This window comes from Scleropages formosus, chromosome 21 (assembly GCF_900964775.1).
Source record: "Scleropages formosus chromosome 21, fSclFor1.1, whole genome shotgun sequence".
Classification (NCBI taxonomy): domain Eukaryota; kingdom Metazoa; phylum Chordata; class Actinopteri; order Osteoglossiformes; family Osteoglossidae; genus Scleropages; species Scleropages formosus.
In genome coordinates, this window is record NC_041826.1 from 12,071,620 (window position 1) to 12,086,927 (window position 15,308).

Sequence of the window (15,308 nt, forward strand, 5' to 3'; positions counted from 1 at the left end):
AAGTAATAACTCATTTTGTTCTTCGTCGTTTATTCATTTTTCTGTCGCTTTTCTCCAAAATGACTTACAGTGTAAGCTGCTTAGTATCATTTACCCATTTTATACAGCGGCAATGTTAAGGTAAGTATCTTACCTGCTCAACAGTACTACATCTAGAAATACTATTCGAACCTGCAACCCTTGGATCCAAAAACAGCCCCTTTAACCCCTACTGTAAACCTAGACATCGGCAACCGGAGCGAAATTTGGCTGAACCATGAAATAACTCTGACTTTGGAGTGGAAATGTAGTAACTGTTACACTTTCCACTACATATCTACACGTTTTCATAACATTGCCGTTGACAATATGAATTAAAAAATAACATAATAGTGTTATACACTGTATTCAAGGAACATGGTAAAAAGCTACGTTTTGATGTGCTTACCTGTCACGGCATAGTCGAAAGAGAAAAATACTGTAATTTATAATTTGTTACCATCTTTTACACGGTATAAGGGCTGCGGTATATATATAGCTACAATTTAAAGTAATGTGGCAGTGCTTAAAAGACTGTAAAATATAATCCGTTGTGCCGGATTTCATGGTTTATTTCTTCATTTTGAGGTATAACTTCACTTTTTGCTTTTGAACTTTTAGGAGCAGAGCTGTACCATACTCCAATAAAATATTTGTCTCACTCGCCTTAGTTTTCAACTTCCAAATCACCACGGCTCTAAATTACTCAAACACTGACTGAGTTTGACCGACATTTGTTTTAATGAAGTCTGTAGAAATTGTTTTATTGGTCTCGATTTTCATAAGCTCGGGTTATTTGTAACATTTCGTCCTTTAAATACCCACTTCCACAAAGATACATTTCTGCGCCTATATGTCATAATACAGTTTCACAGCAGATCTGAAAACTCTCCCGTATTTTCTCTGAACTTGACCATTCCTGCTTCGTTCAAACTATATTCGCGATTTTATTAAGAGCTCCATGTGCAGCTTTAAGAGTGGTAAAAAGGGACAAAAAAACGGAAACGCAAAGGCCTGAGTTACCATACCTTACACCTTCATCCAATGCACTTTTATCGGAGCTCTCCGATCGGATAATTGCTTCCACTTTTTAATGACAGGAGCGGATTGCTGCTTATTTTGTTGCAGACTTGTTTCTTTGCTGTTGTTGTTGTTGTTGACTGGATCGACACGCCAGTCCCCAAGTTCATTCATCCCAGTCCAGACAGTCCAGACTACTAATTGTTTACAAGGTGTCTCAAGTTCAACTGCAAAGTCAGTCATGTAACAAAAGAATAGCCGCAATGCAGACAGCCGGAAGGGGGAGGAGGGGGGTGGGGGTGGAGAGGTGGTGGGGGTGCAGCCGCGAGGTGGGAGGAAGGAGGGCCGCGCACGTGAACTTGGTGGGTCCAGTGCTGACACTAATCCAGACAACCCAAACGACCCGTAACTGGTCGGAGGGACTGAAAACCTGTGTACATTCGCATGGAAAAACCGTAAGGCAGAAAGTTTAATAAATCCATAACTGTCTTATGCATCTCGGGAAATGATTAGTGACAGAGCCAACTCTACACTCCAGCTCTTGGTTTCAGAGGCTCTTTTTCTGCAGGGAAGTACAGGCCAGCGCTCACACACTGAGATCATATTTTTAGTACGTTTACGTAAATATGTAAAAACAGAAACGCGAATTTCAGTGAAATTCAGATATATAAATAGGTGTTTTGTGACCGCTCGCTGGACCAAACGTATTATTTTCGGTTTATACAACATTTTGTTCAGATCACATTACTGCGTTCCTGAACTTTTTTAATACCAAACCCTATAAAGATTTATCCGAACCTGCAGGACCATTCGGAACATTCCAGTAAGAAAATAATTTTAACCAGCTTTCAACAAAAACTGCACATTTGACAAAATGGAAGATGCGTAAAGATGAAATCTCTGAAGGGGAATAATCAATGAAAACCCCCTTTGTCTGAGGGCGAACAGGTCGTGTGCAATTATTAAGAGAACGAGTATTTTTCTGCATTTCTCTCTGCTTTGTGTAAAAGTTCTTTTCCTTCCACATCCATTTGCATGACAGACAGAATTTCACTGAAAGATTTGCGGAACAAAGCTTATGAAAGCTTAAGTACTCATTTCTAACAGTAAAACGGGGCGCTACGGTAAGTATTCGGGAGCGCCAAACTTTACTGACTATTCTGAGTGTTTGTCACGATCCACATTAATGTTTAAGTACGTTTATTGTATCCTCAGCTTTTTCCGCTTTTATTTCTATAATATTGTCTGATTGCAGTAATTTTACCCCAAAATGAAATGCTAATTTATGCGGACGTCCTCAGTTGGAATCCTAAAATACCTGTAAGGTCACTAACGAAAGTTCCTTTTGATCACGAGAACAATCTGACACATTGTTTGGCTCGGTGTTTTAAATGTGCTCCTATATCATGTCGCCGAGTAAAAGGTACATATCGGTGATGCCTCGTGCCGTGGGATCGCGCCACTGTGTTGCAGGCTGCGCGTCCTGGAGAAAGAAGTAAATTCCTTAAATCCGCTCCGCTATGCCAAGGTCAACGTAAATAAACTGTTACCACGCGTGTAAGTGTTAAGTACACTGCAATGTCCTCCATAAAGTCATGCCGCACAAATTATGTATTTGGTAAATGTAAACACGTTTATGAAAAACTACGCACTGAAAGGTTCCTGACTGTAATTTGCATTTTCTTCCAGTCGTTCCAAATATACCAGTGTACTTAAGCCCATAGATCATGAAGAGAATATCCGTGGTTACCTACAACTGAACTGTGAGGGAAACGTTTAATAAAGCAGGATTATGTGCAGATTATTATAAAGTCTTTGGAATCAGACTAGCCATTTATCTGGGAGGGACATGATCACGATTACGCCGCTGTTACTTTCCTGCCCGTCAGTGAAACTGCTAATTCCGCGAGATGTGCAAATGACAAAAAGAGAATAAAGGCCAAATACGGACTCTGATGGATACATCAAGGTGAAATGACGAGAAGAGTCAATCAAGCGAAGTGTGCGCGTGAAAAGGTTGCATGTTGGACCCACGGTTTCTCTACCAGCTCCAGGAGTCGAGGTTCAGTTGTAAGCGGTCCCTGCTTCACTATTCATGAATATTGGCAATCGAGGTTATTGGTTATCTAGTACGCACGTGACGCTGAAGGTCAAGGTTAAGAGCCGATTTAGTGGGGCTACCAGTGGTCTACCATGTACTTTCTTTGGAACAGCAAGCATTCTTCGTGCCCTGCTGAGAGCATGAATCCTCGGTAGTGAAATATTTGAATTTTTACATGAACTACTTGAAACATAAGCTGTGCAAGGATGTGAAAGGACGTGGACAAACTGGAATAGCTTCAGTTATTAAAGGGAATTATGTCTTGACTGTTGACTGAATTGTTTTTAAGAGTTGACATCCGAAAACAGTCTTTTTAACAAATGTGTTTTATTGGAAGAAACATAAAGTACACTTACAATATTTAATCCTTTAAAATACAGTTTTATATGCTGTCATTCCCTTAATACTTCTTACGGAAGATAAGCATTTGAAAATGTACATAATGCATATATGAAAACTGCTCAAAAACACACATAGCATAACTAATAGCCCTAGTATATTTGTACAGACATGTAAATATGTCTTCTACGAAGTAAAATCGTATTACATCATATACTGGATTATATGTAATATATTTTGGATGCCATTTTCCAATACATAGTGCATTTCTATTCCATGTGGGATGAACATTTTATGATAACATATTATGGCATTTACCTTTTAAGGGTTTAAGCCGTTACTTCTTCACTTAAATGACAGTTATAGTGAATTTAGCACTAATGACCATTCAAACTAATTGTCATTATGGGATCCATAATTAAGTGTAAGACATACATGCTTTAAACAGGACACAAAGTATAACAAGGCGTGAGTTGTCATGCACTGGGGAAAATATGATACAAATATTTTTTTCATGCGACTAAAAGATTCAAATTTCAAACAAAGACACGGAAAAAACTGACCCTATAGGCGATAATTCCCCTGATTTTCATGCATTATTTATAAATGAATTCCATGCCATAGAAAACAGGGTCTTCTCAGACTCTGATCTTCCACTGAAATTACATTAATGTCATTCCATAGAATTTAATGTGTCAGATTAACAGTATGCATATCTCTCAGGACACCCAGATCCATGCTTTCTTTAACATTCATTAGAGATTTCAGGCAAACTCTAAACCAAACAAACGTTAAACCACAGATTGAAAACTTGGGAGCCAAAAGAAATGAGTTTGATTTTATAAAAAAAATGCGAAGTTTGCTAAATAATCAGCTTCATACTCCATGTTTTATGTGACAGCAGTTATAATTTCATACAATTATTAGGTGACAAAAAAGTGGAAACATGATTAAATTGAATCTGTCGCACCTGATATGGAGAAATATGATGTAATCTTTACCATCGATAAATTCTCCTCGTGGTACCACGCTTTCTAATGAGGTCATTTCAGCGACTTCACAGAAAAACAACACGATTTAAATAGCAAGGAATGCATATCAAAGAAATAAAGAGGGAAATACAAAAAAATGTCAATAATGAACTTAATTTCATTGGCCGTTGTTACGGAGGAGCGGGGTTCTTGACTTTTGCCACGAATTTCTTTTCCTTCACCCTCCTGTTTTGAAACCAGATTGTTATCTGTCTTTCAGTGAGATTCGTAATGGCAGAAATTTTCCTTCTTTTGTCTTTCGTGATGAATTTGTTGGCGGAATATTCCCTCTCCAGTTCCTTTAGCTGCACCTTCGTGTAAGGTATCCGCTTCTTCCTCCCGCGGCGAAAGGAGGCGCCGTCCTGCTGGGCCACCACGTCTGCGAATGATAGCAAGAGGGTATCTGAAGGGCCGGATTTCCTGAGATGCTTTATTATATCTGACATATACACTTGATTTGAACGTTTCAAGTCAGTGCTGTACCCGAAAAATAAAATAATGCAGCAACAGCGAAACAATGAATGAATGGCGGATTTTTTTTTTTTTTTTTTTTGGAAAAGTGGTTACAAAAATAAAAAATAATTGTAAAGCGAAACAGAAAACCAGAGTTAAAAACGGAATTTTCTTGTTTTGCATCGAAATTTGATGGTAGCCTGAAGGTCCAGCCTCTAACAATAGGAGGTGTTATTTTGATGAGTCGATCTCAACTGCAAATCCTGATACCTGTTTTTAATGCCATGATCAGTTACAGACAAGACTACAGTTAATGAAGATGTGCGGCAGGTTGATTTACCTGTGAGCGCAGACTTCCAGAAATGCCCAGCCTGACTCTGGTCCTTGGAGCAGTACATCTGGCTGCCCCATCCGTTGGTCAGCGCCCACGGCTGAAAGCTGTCCATTGGCAGCAGGGTCTCGTGGCGAGCTTCTCCCGGCGCGATCGTCTGCACCACCGACACGTCCAGGTAGCTCGCCATCGGCTGGTAAGGACTGGGATACCCATGGTAAAATGCGAACTCCTTCGGTCTGCTCGAATATTCGTCGGAGGGCACTGACGTGTCCATGTATTTCTCCGCAGCCGAGTAGCTGGAGAGGCCGCTGGACTGCGTGCAAGACTTCAGTGACCCCCTCCCCATTCTGCAAGAGTAGTAGCCGTTGCCGAAGTAGCCATAGGGAAGGGGCGTCGTGGAGGAAGCCTGGGGAACTGCCTGGCAGGGGGGGCACTGTTTTGCCGCTTCCCCCGAACCCGAAGCGGAAACATCCACGGAGTAGCCCGAGGTGTGCACCAGGCTCGAGGGGTGACCTCCCAAGGCCGAATGAGCTACCAGGTTTCTGCACTGGTTGCTCGCGAAGCTGCCTGCACCCACCAAGCCCTCCATGTTCTTGTTGAGCTCATCCAAGTTGTTTTCGTACACAAACATCACCGTATCCGTCCAGTGGGAATTTAACACCAAAGAGGTGGTCATATCCTACGAACCACCAGCCAAAGGAATTGAGTCAAAGACTGAAACGCTGCGGGGCGAAACTCGACTACATTCATTGACTTGCCTTGACGCAAGGAACGGACTCAAGGCTCTGGGTTCCATTGGCTGGACCGCGGTCACGTGGCGTGCGAGCGGCGACCTCGCGCCCGTCAGTCAGAAATGGCATTTCAGAGCTTCGGGGTAATAATGTGTACCTGCATGAGGAGTCTGCATGTTGTTGCGCCTTTCAGGTGCGTCTCACGCAGCGCTGCAGTCTGTGAATGTAAGGAAGAAATTGTAAATATCCAGCAGGATTTCATTTCTGGCCCTTGGGTACACTGCGGGTGATATATGTGGGCGCGTAATTCGGATCACAATTCGCAGTTTTTCCGAAATATTTTTAAATAGATGTATGGTATTCACATCTGAGCCCGCAGAGAGAAGTGAGGAGGATTTACGCGATGCGCGAATACACGCAATGCCAAATCCAATAGAAAAAATCTTGAAATATCAAAACACTATGATGAAGGTATGCCAAAAAAAATCCTCATTTAGAAAAAAATTCCATAAATAAATATCTACGTTTAAATCTCACTAATAGATGGTTTTCAAACCGCCTTTACATTACAGATGCTCTCTAAAATGTCATTGATTCGTCTTTTACGCACTGGCCACTCCAAATACTGGCCTTATTAATTAACAGATAAGGCCCGCGCGCGCTCACCGTACCGTCGACGAAAAAAAAATTAATAAAACTGAATTTATACGACTGAAAATATAATGTACAGTTTTTTTTACAATAAAACTATTTTGAAAATACCTTATTTTGTAATTTTATGCAGAACACGTCGACCTATCCAAAAGATCTCGAAAAAATGTGAACAACAAAATTCACTGGTTGTGAGTGGAGTATTTTGTGCGCAGCCAACGTAAACTCAGGGCAAAAATCTGTTCTTATTAATCAACAGGATAGCCCAGAGTACAAAATATAAAAATGCTTGGTACTTTGGGCAATTTAATTTGAGATTACCTGTTAAAAAAAGTAGAAAATTTTAAAGCAGTAAAAACTATGCATGACATTCATCTTAACTACAAAACATAACAGCCCTGTACTCTGCAACCAACAAGACAGAAAAAAATCTGATGGCATCTTATTTTTTTCAAAAAAAGCATGGCTTTCATAGATAATTTTAATATGTGCAGAGTCCATGGAGATATATTTCTATTGCAACATATAAACTGCTTCTACTGTGGCAAGGAAGTAGTGCCAACCACCCATCCTGACATGGCCTCCTTCATAAGGACCCCCCTCCCCCCAGGTTCTCCCTATCCCCAGCTCCCTTTCCTTAGTTTTTTGCATAGAGGTCAGACACAGCCCTCAAGGTCAAGGCCAAGTGTAACGTGAAGAGTCTGGATGCCTTAAAGGTTTCAGCAAGGAAGACCACAGAACAGCCAGACAGCAACTGTAGCAAGAAGGTCAAGTTTGTCCAACAAAGATATAATCAAAATATTTCTATATACTCACTAAATCCCAAAAAAGTGCCTCAGGGGATGTTGCCCTTTCTGCATTCTGGACATTCAATGGACACGATTCCCCAGATAATCAAGTATATGATGTCTGACATTAAGCAGAAAATGTTCTGTACTAGGGGGGTGCGGTGGCGCAATGGGTTGGACCGGGTCCTGCTCTCCAGTGGGTCTGAGGTTTGAGTCCCGCTTGGGGTGCCTTGCGACGGACTGGCGTCCCATCCTGGGTGTGTCCCCTCACTCTCTGACCTTACGCCCTGTGTTGCCGGGTAGGCTCTGGCTCCCCGCGACCCTGTATGGGACAAGCGGTTCAGAATGTGTGTGTGTGTGTGTTCTGTACTGTTTGATTTATTTACAGTGTTATCTATACTGTTGCACCTTAAAGCCTTCCGTTACACATACCAGACAAGAAAAGATCACATTTTGGTTTCCCCTCAGCACACATTAAGTCAAATTCCTGTTAAGACCAAAAAATCATTTAGTTCTTCCTTAATTCAAATTAAATTCCACAAATGAGGAAATGTTTCAAAGCGGGCGCTATGCCATTCACACTGTTGCTTATCATACCCACACTAATTATGCAATTCGGTGTTGGGTTTTATGAGTCCCGGGGCAGTTTTGTTCTCTTTTGTCAAATAGAAAAGTTTTGAACATGGATTTCCCAATGACACACCGGTAAAATGCTGTGCGTCCCGTGCGAAAGGACATCATCTCACCTTAACCTCTAAAATACGATGGCTGCACCAGGCACCATAGTGTTTAGGGTTGTCCTTTGATAGTCCGAAGGTTTGTGGTTCGGATCCCACTTTTGCTGTAGTACCCTTGAACAAGGTACCATGAGTTGCTCCATTAAATACCCCGCTATATAAATGGGCAATTTACCGAGAAGTTGCCGCGTTAGACAAAGATAACACAACCAGGATGGTGATAATAATTCCTGTCTCCACAATTATTGCAGAAATGAGCACAAATGCCAGTTGTGTGAATGCCCTTGGTTTAGATGTGAAAGCGAGACCTCAACCATTCCAATCTGCGTGGATTAAATCAGTGCCGTAACAATATGAAATAAAAATATTACCATTATGATTAATACTCAGTGGAGTTAGAGACCAATGTTGGAGAAAAAAATAGTGTTGCTTGGACAGCAGGTAACACACATCCTCCTCGTTACAGCTATAGGTTTTAAGAAATCCTGTGTGTGTTCTGTCCGAATGCGAACAGCGCATGTACGATGAACGTGTACTCTAAACGTGTTGTTTTTATCGTAGGAGACGTGGTCGGTTTGTTTAAGGATGAGAACCGATTGTCTGTGCTCCACAATCGAAAAGCGTGGAGCACACACTCTCTGCAGAACTGCGCCAGTATCACGGGAATGACTGTGCGTAAAAAAAAAAAAAAAACTATTTGCACTGATTTGTGACACATGCGGAGTGGCTCTGCCGCAAGTCACCGAACGGGAAACAGCCTTTGTGAAATATGTGTGATATATATTTATTCCCAGCCGGGAAAGAGACGAATACGACGAATAAGATATTTCAGGTGAGCAAATTTAAAGTGAACAACGGCTCTTGCTGACTTTCTGAAGCAGCATCACAGCATCACTACCCAACACCAGCAACGATGCTTTAAACAGCCCCGTCAACTCGGAGAACTGTGTCAAGGGACAAATAGGTAAGATAAAAAGTACTCGAAATAAGCACAAATTGGATATTTTTGCTTGCTGCTGGGCACAAAGGCGCGGAATATGAGCGCTAGAACGAATAAGCACTGGTTGATAGGGTGACACACACACACAAGCATAAACAGAAAAATCGGGGAAAACACTGATAGATTGTTTGACTCCTGTCTATTCAAATTTATTCTTTCGATCAAAATGTTTACTTTTATTAAACGCATTTGTATGCACTTTAGTTTGTTTTCTGAGGAAACAAACTCGTTTTCGTGTAAGACTGTCGAGATTTAATTCGAAAGAGCGGCGTTTCCTATTCACATAGCGCACGTGCGTCAATCAATGGGTTTCGCTGCAAGTTTACCAGGTAGAGCGGCAGTGGTTTGTGGGTAACAGAAAAATTATGCAGTTAGTCTGCAAGAAAACTACACGCAGTAATTTTTGTAAAACGTGCAATTTTCCGATTAAATAATACTTTAAATTGCACAAACTGCCTGCAAATTTAAGTTAACAAAGATATGGAATATCTTTTATCTTTAAAATATCTTTTAAACCTTTTATCTACTTTGTTACTGTTATTAGGTTAAACCTCAGCTGCTGATCATGATAGTCATTGACCAGCTTTTTGAGCTTCTACAGCTGTTGACCTTTTAGGAAAGTTATTTTAGGAAAAGAGTATTTTGGGCAGGGATTTCGCTTCCTAGACGAAGTTTTTCAATTAATTTAACAAATAATACAGCAGATTCTCGTGGGTACAACGTGCTTTACTTCAAACGATGCCAAGTCCCTTGTCAGTAAGCAGATGCTCAGAACAAAGCTTTGAAGTGGGTGCACACTCTTAAATTTGAAGCAGTAGTTTTGAAAAATTGAATTTCCATAAAATGAAAAGCATTTACTGACTTGGTTAACATTTACATTTACATTTATTTATTTAGCAGTCATGTGAATTAATTTCGCCGTCATATGAATTAACAGTCATATGAATTAAAAGGATAAGCCCTAGTAGTGAAAAGATGAGTGTGTCTCTCCTCACATGCATACAGTTCGTAGTACTTACTGTGGTACAAAGCGTAATGAAAGGATGCTCCTGATTCGGACACCCAGACGTAATTTACTACTTACATATACAGCCACTCATAAATTGTACAGCTTACCATCTTACCTCTTTCTAAACTGATGTTTAAATACTTTCAGCAAGTAGTGACCGCTCCGTCCTGCATGGTTTTAATTACTGAATTTGTACACAAACCTGTGTCTTTGGAGGTAAATGGCCTAAATCCCAGTGAGAGGAAACATCATCGTATTTGCTTTCAAATTCAATACAAGGATTCTGCACTTTGTTTTATTTTTTATCGATCTACCTTAAAAATAGAATTATTCCTTATGGAACAATACAATTTTATGGAGCAAGATCTTTCAGAAGAAGTATCTGACAGAGGATGATAATGTAATTTTGAACAGTATAATATTTTGATTATAATGTAATTACATATTTTAAATAATAACCAAATAAACTAATAACAAATGAAGACCAAGACCTCATTTTTCACATAAGAGTTAATTCCTTTCATGAAATCAACCAGTAAGGTGAACTTTAATTGTGATGGAGTCCAATTAACATAATTTCTTAGGGAAAAATAATATGTTGCCCAGAATTAAAGAGTAAACTTAAGTGTATGTTTATAGATTATAGAAATATTTCTAACAAAAGCATTATTTCATTAAACATTAAAATTATTATAAGTAGTTTGAATGTGCTGAAAGTGCACAATCAGGCTGGTCGAGCAGTCTAAGGTGCTGCATCCAGGTTGCGATGTGGAGACCGCAGTTTGAATCCCACTCCTGACAGACCGGAAACTTTTCCTCACATAACGCCTTCTGACTTTCTGGCATCTCTGCTTCGGTGTCGGATCACCACCCCGAAGTCAGCCTCTCCAAAACAGAGACCCTTCATCTCCCAGCTGCTCCATCCTCTTCTCTTTCAAACTGAACAACTCGAGTCCATTTTGCCTACCTCATCAGCTAAGACCCTGGAGTAACGATTGACTCAAGCCTGGCCTTCTTTCAATATATCAAACTCACAATGTGCTCCTGCATAACATCCGCAGGATCCGCCCTATCTCAGAACAAACTCTACATGAATCCTGGCCTGCAGCCACTTGGTAGTCCCATGCACAAGAGGTCTAAATTCAAAAGCACCAGAGTATTCTTTTCTGGCTCCACTGTGGTCAAATGATCTCCCTTGGTCCCTCAGAACTGCTGAATCTCTCTCAACATTCAAGAAGGGTTTCAGAACACATCTACTCTGGTCTCAATCCCCTGATCTCCATTCTGCTCAATAAACATGGTAAATTACACACACACATTGTCCGAAACCACTTGTTCCAAGCGGGGTTGCAGCGAGCCAGAGCCTAACCCAGCAACACAGGGCATAAGGTTGGAGGGGGGAGGGGACACACCCAGGACATGATGCCAATCCGTCACAAGGCACCCCAAGCAGGACTCAAACCCCAGACCTGCCAGAGAGCAGGATCCGGCCAAACCCGCTGCACCACCGCGCCCCCTGTTGGTACATTACATGTTTAAAAAAAACCTTTATGGAACTACTTGTGTAATGCAAACTAGTTTGTATGATGGTGTGAGACAGATTGACTGTACTCAAGAATCACCTATTTGCATCCAGAACTTTCCATCGGTTGGTGTGTTGCACTGCTTTATTGTTTTCTGAGATGTACTGTATGTTGCTTTGGAAGAAAGTGTCTGCTAAAGGAATACATGCACACATAAATCACACACACACACACACACACACACACACACACACACACACACACTTACTGACCCGCTTGTCCCAAAATTATAAAAGCCTGCAGTTGAGAGTTCCTTAAGAAGAACCCTCAGATCATCAAAATCAGCTGAGGTCAGATACACCAGCGACACATCTTACATGTAAAACAATTCAGAGAAAATCTACTATTTCCTTCACCCTTGATTTTCTGATATCCATCCCTTTATTGTAATCCGTCCTCTATTATGAGTTTTTTAATCACCAAAATCCAACTGGAAAAGCACTCCTGGAAAGCACCTTGTGACCTCTGACCTCTGAGCTGTAATACAGTTTAAGATCTACTATCACCATTTTCCTGATTAGCATGGTTTTGCACATGTACGATTTCCATGTTTACATTCATTGCGCACTGCACACTTTATATGCGTATATAGCTTCGTTTCTTGGATTTTTGCACTAATAATTTTTGTAAATGTGTGATTTTGCACTAATAGTAATTTTAGTAAATTTGTGATTTCCGCCTTGTGTTTTTCTTTCCTTTTTTCTTTTTTCTTTCCTTATGTCCTTACAATTTATGTCATAGGCTGCTGAGAGGATTCACAGAGTAAGAATTTCATTGTATGGTGTAACGAACTGTTTACTGTACACATGACAATAAACACTTGAATCTTGAATGGTTTACTCCTGGGGCCGCCACACCTTCTGGGGCACAGCAGAAGAGCAGTTACACTGGTGCCTCACAGCTCCCGAGCGATTCAGTGGGTGTGTGGATGCAATCCAGCTCAAAGTGTGCTTAGTTTGCATGTTCTTACCAAGTTTGGGTAGAAGGCACAGAAGAGGGGAATGGTAAACACCTCCTTAGGTTGAAAACCACCGGTGTTTCTGCTGTGAGTCAGATTCAACTCAGTGGCACTTCCATCTGTCCTGCCTCACCTTCTGGTGGGTGGCACACCAAGCAGTGCTTCTGTCTCACAGTGCCTGGGCAGTGCAAGAAGACATTGGTTTCATTCCTGCTCAGTCTGTGTGGAGTTTGCATGTTCTCCTGGTGTCTGTGTGGGTTTCCTCTCACAATCCAAAGACATGCTGTTCGGGTTCCCCATAGTGTGTGAGTGTCACAGAGAGAGTGTGTTCCACTGGTGTATGGATGAGTGACCCAGTGTAAGTAGTGTATGTAGCAGTGTAAGTCACCACGGTGAATAAGGTGTGTGGGCTGATAACGCTACATACAGTTCATTGGAAGTTGCTTTGGAGAAAAGCATCTGCAAAATAAATAAATGTAATGTAAATATAACTGTGATGGCTCTCCCATCAGTATAAGGGGTACTTGCTGAAATGTTTACTATACTTTGTACATACACCATCAGCACTTTGCTCTGACTCAGCAAAAGCAGCATTAATCATATAACATTTATCTGTATACTCATTGGCAGAGCACTGGAGGGGCAATTGCCAATATGTTGCTGGGACAGGATCCAGGAAACCACCTGCTAGAACTTTGATAAGGGCAATGGTCAACAGCTGATGTGTTAGAGCTTCACGCTTTGGCAAGCGGATGGAATGAATGTCCGTCACCTCCACACATTGCAGAAGTCTCAGCGAGAGTCTCCTTTCTGAGTTGATCTAGAAGAAGGACCAGTTATGTCCCTGCCAAGTAATTCCACTTTGAATTTGGGCAGACAATCTCACTCAGAATGGAGGACAAAAGGAGATGCCTGGGTTGTTATTTGTTAACTTTAGTGCAGTGTCCAAATTGTGGTCACATGAAGATAGCGCTCAAAAAGCTCCATTAGTTTTCAGAGCTATCAGTGCTATCTGTTACTAGGCCAGATTACAAAAAAAATGTATTTTAACCATTAATGACGTTATACCACTATTCAGTTTTCTAGGAGTTCCTAGGAATTATGATCCTTGCAAACCCGGTGTCGTTAAATTTGTGTGAAATATTGAAGGGTTTGCTGTACATTAGTTGTACTGAATAAATGTCAGTGAGTCATTCCAACAACCAACTCTGTTTGTTTACGGCACAGCTGATCAGGTACGTGCACATATTGTCCTGGGGAGGGAAAGGGTTGTCTGGCGACTTGGAGGGGGGGCAGGAAACACAATAGATTCACTGCATTTGTATGTGGAAGTGTTGCCAGGCAGATGTTTATGACTGCAATAAACTCTACAGCCTTAATTCAGGGTCACCTAGGCTTGAAAGGGATTTTGGAAACACAAATGTGGGAAAGCAAGGTCACTGTTATTAGCAGAAGAATTGGGGGAAGGAAGATGCTATTGCAGAAAACAGAACTACGGCAAAAGCAGGCAGCAAAACCCAAATGTATTAAACCCAGTCTATTAAAATGCTTTTAATAATATCACATGCATTTATAAGACAGTATTACATCATCATGGTCTTCTCAACCCCTGAAGGTTTCACTTTTTGTTCTGATACACACTAAAATTTGAATCCATAGAACGATTTTTCATTTTCAGAGTACGTCTGCAAGAGCTTTATGCAGCATTTTGGGTCTCACACACACACACACACACACACACACACACACACACACACGCACACACACGCACTTTCAGAACCGCTTGTCCCATACGGGGTCGCGGGGAACCGGAGCCAACCCGGCAACACAGGGCGTAAGGCCGGAGGGGGAAGGGACACACCCAGGACGGGACGCCAGTCCGTCGCAAGGCACCCCAAGTGGGACTCGAACCCCAGACCCACTGGAGAGCAGGACTGTAGTCCAACCCACTGCGCCACCGCACCCCCCGTTTTGGGTCATTCCAATTTCAAAGGAAATTAAGTATGGGCTATTCCAGAATGCTGGCCTGCTGGGTTTTAAGTTATTGCTTTGTTGTTTTTGCCACATGTTTTAGTGCTGCTGTAGCAAAAATCATTGCCCTAAACACAGGTCTGTTACTTACTGAAACCATTCCTTCAACAGGGCTTGCCTGTATTTGGTTATGATCATTGTGCTCTTGACAGCAGACATACCATCTGGTGAGAAATAATGTCACAGCGTAATGCTGCCTCCACCATACTGAAAGAGGTTATTGTTACCAGAAGGTCCTTCCACACTACAGATTTTCATAAGGAAAAATGGGTGATATTCTGCAAACTACAAGTACACATTTGTACTGTGTGAAAAATATTCCATATATAGATACTCCAGATTTGTTTGTATTAATAAAAGGCTCAGAATTAAACTTCCTAAGCTTTGCCAGTGCAGAGAGATGGGTGGGGCTTCTCTATCAAATATGGTACTTGATTTTTTTTGCACAGAGCAAATCAAGCACATGGTTAGCTGATTCCAGGTGAGGGTGGACTCATAGCGGGTTGGCATGGAGTCATTGTTCT

The 15,308-nt window shown here is 41.4% G+C and overlaps 1 protein-coding gene across 1 annotated transcript; it reads right to left on the bottom strand.

Annotated features, from left to right (window-relative positions):
* Nucleotides 1–4,640: 4,640 nt before the first annotated feature.
* On the bottom strand, nucleotides 4,641–5,972 carry LOC108918676 (homeobox protein Hox-B13a-like). Its single transcript, XM_018726156.2, has 2 exons — nucleotides 5,303–5,972; nucleotides 4,641–4,888 (listed from the first exon to the last, which is right to left on the bottom strand). Exons 1-2 carry the CDS (start codon nucleotides 5,970–5,972, stop codon nucleotides 4,641–4,643), a joined length of 918 nt encoding a protein of 305 aa, XP_018581672.2.
* Nucleotides 5,973–15,308: the final 9,336 nt, after the last annotated feature.

Coding starts and splice junctions, on each gene's coding strand:
- LOC108918676 (XM_018726156.2), bottom strand. CDS start 5,972: ATGACCACCTCTTTGGTGTTAAATTCCCACTGGACGGATACGGTGATG. Junction 4,889..5,302: donor CTGGAAGTCTGCGCTCACAG/GTAAATCAACCT, acceptor TATCATTCGCAG/ACGTGGTGGCCCAGCAGGAC.